This window comes from Drosophila montana, unplaced genomic scaffold (assembly GCF_035044405.1).
Source record: "Drosophila montana isolate Dmon_TW-CO22-7 unplaced genomic scaffold, ASM3504440v1 contig_3468_1, whole genome shotgun sequence".
NCBI lineage: Eukaryota > Metazoa > Arthropoda > Insecta > Diptera > Drosophilidae > Drosophila > Drosophila montana.
The window spans coordinates 40610-47956 of record NW_026998349.1 but is presented as its reverse complement, the minus strand read 5'-3'; the positions used below and the strand labels follow the sequence as shown (position 1 = coordinate 47956).

The 7347-nt window shown below is 41.4% G+C and overlaps 1 protein-coding gene across 1 annotated transcript; it reads right to left on the bottom strand.

Moving 5' to 3' along the window:
- Positions 1-5140: 5140 nt before the first annotated feature.
- LOC135434920 (serine protease inhibitor 42Dd-like) lies at positions 5141-7061 on the bottom strand. Its single transcript, XM_064691733.1, has 4 exons — positions 6948-7061; positions 5661-6558; positions 5462-5603; positions 5141-5386 (listed from the first exon to the last, which is right to left on the bottom strand). The coding sequence occupies exons 2-4, from the start codon at positions 6534-6536 to the stop codon at positions 5178-5180; spliced, it is 1227 nt and encodes a 408-aa protein (XP_064547803.1). The 5' UTR covers positions 6537-6558; positions 6948-7061; the 3' UTR covers positions 5141-5177.
- Between the last annotated feature and the right edge of the window lie 286 nt (positions 7062-7347).

The window sequence follows — 7347 nt, the reverse complement described above, 5'->3', positions numbered from 1 at the left end:
CGATTCACCGACCAATTCACCAACCGATTCACTAACCAATTCACCAACCAATTCACCAACTCATTTACCAACTCATTCGCCAACCCCTTCACCAACTTCCACTGTACACTCCGACTTAACGGAAGTTCTAACCACTTCGAGTTAGAACTGTTTACTTCGCCAACAGCCGCAGGCACACTTGAAACCCGCCTCGTAGCTAAGCTCAACATTTGTCAAATTAAACTAAGAGCTGTTTGTGATATGCAAATATGAGCAATGCACAAGTAAATTCCTGCTGCCGGTCAGCCTATACAGGCGCTGCCCCCCAAAAAGTAGGCAACAGCAAAAAACACTTGCCCACAAGACAACGGAATTTGATCAATGCCTGCTTGGGCAACTCTTTAACCTACACAAAAGCAAGCAAGAGCGATTGTCTTCGAAGTGGCGAAGATTAAATACTCTACTAGAAAGATTTGCAAGACATGTCTATATTTATTCTGCCAAAAACTTATGTTATACCAGGAGAAGCAAAGCTCGAAATGGCTAAGTTAGGGTATCATAAAAAACAGCAAGGTCTTAAGTTTGCAGAAATAATTCAGATAACAACCTATAGTTCCTATGACAATTATATGATATAGTAATACAATCCGGCGGGTGTAAAGTTAAGATATCTTAAGACTTGAGCAATCACTTCATATAGAAACAGACAGACCGTAAGTAGAATAGGGCTATACCCTTGCGTCTTTATATATACTCCGACCTTTAACAAATAGACGAATCTATGCCAAGACTAAAAACAGACAGCCAGCTAGGCGGTCTTGGCTATATTGACTATGCTGTTCATATTGAACAAGTAAAATGTGTGCATATATCTAAAGTGCCCTTCTATGTGATTCTCATTGTCGGTCAAACTTACCATGCCCTCGGCAAGGGTACTAAAAAATGCTGATTGCAGCAAATTGGCCGGCCAAATGTTGTTGAGTGAGTGTTCGTGTGTTTTTGCGTGTGTTAGTGTGTGTGTGTGTGTGTGTGTGAGTGTGTGCCTTGTGCATTGGCCACTTAACGCTGGCATTCAAATTTGCTCAGTGCAACTCGCAGTTATTTTGCTGGTCGTCTCTGTCGTGGATTGATAGTTGCAGTAGCTTTGATTTATGGCCTGCTGGTTGCCAGGACACGTGAGGACGATGAGCGAAGGCCGGTCCATTGGGACTGATGATGGCCAAGGCATTGCCAAACTATAGCTGCCCCGAGTTCCCCGTTTCCCGTTCGGGACATAACAAACGATCAGCCTCAGTTGTCGCGGTGCCAACAACTGCAACTGCAAGGCGCTTCTATTGTGCAACTAAAACCAATCAAAGCAGCTTCTTCCTGCTCTTCTTCCTCCCCTTCAGGATGTTTCTGTTGTGCTGCAATTTACGAGCTGCACTTGACATTGAATGCAGCCCAAGACGCAGCCGAGTGCAGGCATTTATTAGCTTCCACTTGGTTAGCCCACAGATGTTTATTAGGTCAGCGGCGGCAACTAGCTCTACACTTGGCGAAATAACTAGGTATGTTGCACTTAAATTATGTACCAAGCTAGTCAATCTGGAAATTACTTTAACTAAGCTGAAATTTCTTCTTTTGCACACTTTTTAAAAGCATGACATTCTCTAAAAGAAAAGTTAAGCCCAAACCAAAAAGTTCGTACTTCCATTAAATTCTAGAAATTATGTATATATAGAAATATTATTTATATAGAAATTATTTATATAAATTATATAAAGATATATTCTTGTATACAGTAGGCAGAACGAGCTTATCATATTTTCGATAGCTCTTCCCATTTGTATAATATCGATAAATATCGATTTTGATATATGCTTTTTTCAGGATAACTCGAGGATTGTTAAGGCTAGATGCACCAAACTTGATGTGTAGGTTCTCTTAGGGTATACGTAAATTGGGAATATTTCGTATACAGTAGGCAGAACGAGCTCATCATCTTTTCCACAGATCTTTCCATTAATATCGATAAATATTGATTATGTGAAATTGTTTTCTAAGCATAGCTAGACGATTATTAAGGCTAGATATATCATATACATTAGTATGTTAGGTTCTCCTATAGTTACACAGATTGGAAATATTTCGTATAGAACTTCCTATTGTTCTGATATCGATAAATATCGATTATGAGACTTAACTCGAGGATTATTAAGGCTGGATACACCAAACTTGGTATGTAGGTTCTTACATGATAAACACAAATTGAGAATATTTCTCCTGTTGGAAATCCCAAACCAAACTTTAAAGGAAACTTAACTTCACTTAACTTTTGTTTGTTCCCGAGCAAAGTGTATTAGACATGATATTCTAGACAGGATTTTCTGGTACATTGTGCTCTTTCAATCATGCCACAAAAGGTAATTCGCCTATTTTTCTCCGAGTGTACTTGAAGTTTTGTAGTTGCTGTTGTTGTGGCTCAGCGCAACTTGAGAAACTTCATTCGCAGTTCTCAATAAATATCTGAAGGCGTCGCTCTAAAGGTCAACAAGGTTGAAATTTCTCGAACTTTCAAGTTTGCAGCAGCGCGTTGGGTTCACTTTAATCCAAATTGCAGGTGACCAAACTTAAGTTCTGGGCTTAAAAAGTCAACTGGCAGCCAACTGCAATCTGACATCCTTTTGCAGCCGCTGACTGCCTGCCGAAGGCGTTTGCTTTCGGACTTCAATCGGCTTTCAGGCATAACCCATTTGTGGGCGCAGTTGCTCCGGTTGCAGGCAGATCCAGATGCTGAGCTCTCTCTGATATGTTTGGGCCCAAAGGCGATTAACGTTTTTCAATTTAAGCTGCCCGGCTGCCCGGCTATCCCTCTCTTTGTTGCCGCCGGTTAATAGCCGACCTGGCGCCGACGCCTGCCAAAATCAGCTCAGCCTTAATGATGGCTGCGATGCGATGCGATTGTCCTTCGCTCGAGCCGGGGCCAGGCTCTTGATGTGTTTGCTGCCTGCAGCAAGTTTGCTCTTGTGCTCTGTCAGAAATTATAGTCTATTGATTTGCATACCAAATTTAAAGCAAGCTGTTGTGCTTCTTCTTCAGTTGGGGAATACATTCCTGATGAACTTCCTTTATAGACCATCTCTTATGAATATTTCTGGTAAAGCCCAAGACCTCTAATAACTATAAAGTAATAGCTTAATTTCCTTACCATTTGTTTCTCTTCAATCTGGATCTGTGTATACTCAAAAGGAATCTACAATACGAAATTTGGCGAAAATCTATAATTATCGATTAAGTTATCGATCATTTGAAATGAATACTACCTTATCTCCATAGCGTCAACATTGATATTTGTCGATTTGTTTATCGTCAAATCTAATTTTATATTCATAGCGTCAACATCGATATTTAGCTATGGACCAATTGAAATGAATCGATATTTATCGATGTGGGTATCGATAATTTTAAATGAATTTAAGCCTATCTTCGTAGCGTTAGAATCGATATTTATCGATTTAGCTTATCGATAATTTGAAATGAATCTAATCTGCGCGAGCAATATGAGGTTATACTTTTCTACTTTTAAGTCTCTAGCTATTCTAGACTTTGACAGACAAACAGACAGATGGACAGACACATGGGCGTGGCTCAATGGAGTAGGCTCTAGATTCTGACCATGAATATATATATATATATTTAAATATATATATTTATATGTATATTTGATGGCATCAGAGAAACCTTCCCCTACCCCTTTAACATACGTTTGCTTTCTAAGATGATAAGCTTCTTATCAATTTTCAATTGGGTTCTGGCCAAATGTCAAATTTGATAAATTGCTTAAAAGAAACAAAGAGCATTTATTTAAGAGTATATATTAACGCTCCCAGCCTGCCATGTCTCATACTCTTCAATTCTCTTTCCTTTTTTTTTCCACCTCTTTTTTGCTGATGACCTCAGATGATGTCATTTAATGACATTATTTTGAACGCGAAAAACAATTCTGTGGGTGAATACCCGACAGCTGTTGTCTAATTATTCAAATAAAGTACATTAAAAAAAAAGACAGATAGTATAATAGTTGAGGTAAATCCCAGCTTTGCGCCCAGTTTAAGCTTTTCTGCTTTTCTAGTCATATATGGTAAAGAATATTTATATATATAAAATAAAAAAAATACGCCACAGCTCTAAATGGCCAGAAACGCGAACAAATTCTCTTCTGGCCAACAGCTTGGCGGACAGCTTCTCTCTTCGCTTCTCACAGAGTTGAGCTTGTGCAAGAAATTGAACTGCGATTTATCAATAGTTGACTTTAACCGATTGTAGAGGAAGTAAACGCTAATCTCTGGGGTTTTTTTTTTTATATCGAAAACGAAGCAATTCGACGTCGACTCTTATCAGAGCAACAATTAACTAGTTTTTATAAACAAAGCATGACCAGCGTTTCGATAGTAAAATGTGCATGAATAATTGTCATAAATAATTATATGCGATTGGCACGCTATTCTCTCTAAACACACATAAAAAGCAATTAGTTAAACTATAAATAGTCGATATAAATAAAAACTGTAGCTTTGTTGACGTGCGTAAGCTCTCAAACGTTACCTTGAACAATTCCACATAAGGGAGTGGAAAAAAGGCGAAAAGTGCTTGCAAGCAGCTATTCGTTGTTGGATCCAATTGGCTGCAAACCTTGTAAATATCAAATTCCACACACAAGAGTGGAAAAATGGGTGAAAAGTGGTTAGAAGCAACTATTCGTTTTTGGATCCAATTCGCTGCAAACTTTGTAAATATCCAATTCCAAACATAAGAGTGGAAAATAGGTGAAAAATGCTTGCAATCAGCCCTTCGTTATTAGATCCAATTGGCTGCTAAGCTTGTAAATATCCAATTCCACACAGAAGAGTGGAAAATAGGTGAAAAATGATACAAGATCCAATTGTAATATTAATGGAAGATTAAGTCGTAAAATGCAATCCGCTTAGTAAGAGACTAAAGATTAGTTAGTTTAAAGTGATATTTCAAGCAAAATAGTTGTCTAATACATTTAAGTTGAAATACCTAATTTAGGATAAAACACGCAAACGCACACACTTGTCAACACTAGTCCACACTAGTCAACACTAGACAACACTAGACAACACTAGTCAACACTAGTCAACACAAGTCAACACTAGTCAGCACTAGTCAACACTAGACAACGTTAGTCAACACTAGTCAACACTCGTGTCTTCCATCTGATTTCGCATGGAATCGCTGGCCCCGGGCGCTGGGCTGGGCACGAGCAGCTCCTTCCTTAGGGGCGCCACAAAGCGACCAGCGAAGAAGACGGCTTTGCTGTTGCGTATGAAGAACATAAAGGGATGATCCACCTTGAAGGTTTTCTTCTGCATATTCAGACTCATGGGCACAACCTTCAGAACTGCAAAGGGGCGGGAGGAAGAGGAAAGATCATTGGAATAATAATTAGATTATCTGTACTCCATGGGGAACCTACATGTGACGGCGGCTGCCTCGGAGCCCGCCTCGTTGACATCGATGTAGCCGCGATGCTTGGCCGCTGAGATTTTCTGCCCGGTTGCCTCCTCGAAAAGGCGGCTCAGATTGGCCGCATCGCCGAAGAGCTCCGAGATGCCTAGCTGTGTGAGAAGCGCATGAGTTTTGCGGCACATTTAATTAGCTTAGCTATAGCCCACCTGCTGTAGCGTATCCTTCAGATCCAGATCGTACTCAATTGTGAACTTGGGCAAAGCAATCTCCACATCTTCCATTTGCATGTGCCTGTCAATGTTGTTGGCCAGGCTGAGATTGGCCAGCCGATGCTCCAGCTCCGGCAGGCCGCATATCTTGTTGGGCAGCAGGATGAGCAGGCTTATGTCCGAGTCCTCGTAGGGCAGGGCGACGGCTCTGGCATTTAGCTCCGGCAGCTCCGCATATTTGAACTTATCCTCCTGGTACATCATGTCCACCGCGATGCGCGCCTGCTCGTCCAGATAGAAGTCGTCGAGCATTGTCGACTCGGGCGTGAAGGGCTTCTGGAACAAACCCTTGAAATAGAGCGCATTTATCAAGATTGCGCTCGTTGCGGCATTCACCGCATCCGGCTGCAGCAGATCCCGGATTTTGTTCTCCGTCGCCTGCTCCACGATGGCGTTAATCTGTTGTGTGGCCGCGTTCGCGTCTGCGAAATTCACCGGCACCGGCTGGGATTTGAAGTAATCCTCGGATAGATCCTTGAATTCTTGCTGCAATTTCAGCTTGTGGTTGACAAAGAGACGATTCACGGATTTCAGTGTCATCTTGGCGCCGTAGTTGCACATCTGCGTCCAGAAATCGTGATAGCTCTTGGCGATCTCCTGCCGGTCGCCGGGTCCCAGCTTCAAACCCGTGCGCAGCTCATCCTCCGTTCTGCCCGCCGCGCCCACAAAGGCCAGCATCAGCGATGTTTGTATCGAGATGGGCGAGATAATTGCATTGGTGCTTGGTATACAGCTCGGGCTGGTATCGTTCCTGGTGGCCACATCGTACAGGTCCCTGGCAAAGTCATTGTAAGTATCCTGGCAAGCGCTCATATTCCGCAGCACAGAACGAGAACTGTAGGAAATCAAACGGATTTTTAGTCAGGAATAACAGGTAACTCAAAGCAACTAAATTAAGGGAGAGTATCGAAAGTCGAGTTCGAAAATCGAGTTCGAGCTCCAAATGGGTTAAACTCCCCACACTAGCTTTTGGCTAAGAGGAAGAGAGCTCAACTCGAAGTCAGGGGGTACCGGGTTCGACTCCGCGCGTAGTCATTGCTTAAAACTGATTTTATTTTTTTTTTTCAATATAACTAAACTGTTGAAACTTGACAGAAAATCACAGTCAAAAGAAAGTTGACACCAGCTAGTATTTATAAATTTCCAAAAGATTAGCGAGGAAATACTTGAAAATCTCGACAAGATATTGAAAGTGACATTTGAAATGATAATAACAAAACCAACCGATTTAACCGAGTGTATGGAGCAGACTAACGCCTGGCGTGAGTCAGACCGCAAGTATTCTCAGTTATAAGAGATAAGATAAATTATGAATAATAAATTGTAGACACACTGAGTAAGAGAAAGAGCAGACCGCGTGGCTGCCTTCGAGCCTCTTCTAGCCATAAATTCGCAATGCTGCAAATGCCACTGACAGTCATCTATAAAAGTAAACTATTAACGGATTTGGTTCCAGAAGTTTCAAGCAAATTCATTTATTGACATTACATATGGGGGCCAAAGAGAGCAGCCAGCAGCCTGGCAAACTCTCTTCGAGCAGGAAGAGCAAAATTTCGAGCTGATAAGTTGCTCTTTTATTTTGATAGCACCCAATTTGATGTGGCCTGTTTGTCTTTATGAGCAA

Excerpts from the sequence above, each read along its gene's own strand:
- LOC135434920 (XM_064691733.1), bottom strand. The coding sequence starts at position 6,536 with ATGAGCGCTTGCCAGGATACTTACAATGACTTTGCCAGGGACCTGTAC. Across the intron at positions 5,604-5,660 it reads TGAAGGATACGCTACAGCAG|CTAGGCATCTCGGAGCTCTT; the intron begins GTGGGCTATAGC and ends CTTCTCACACAG. Across the intron at positions 5,387-5,461 it reads CGAGGCAGCCGCCGTCACAT|TTCTGAAGGTTGTGCCCATG; the intron begins GTAGGTTCCCCA and ends GCCCCTTTGCAG.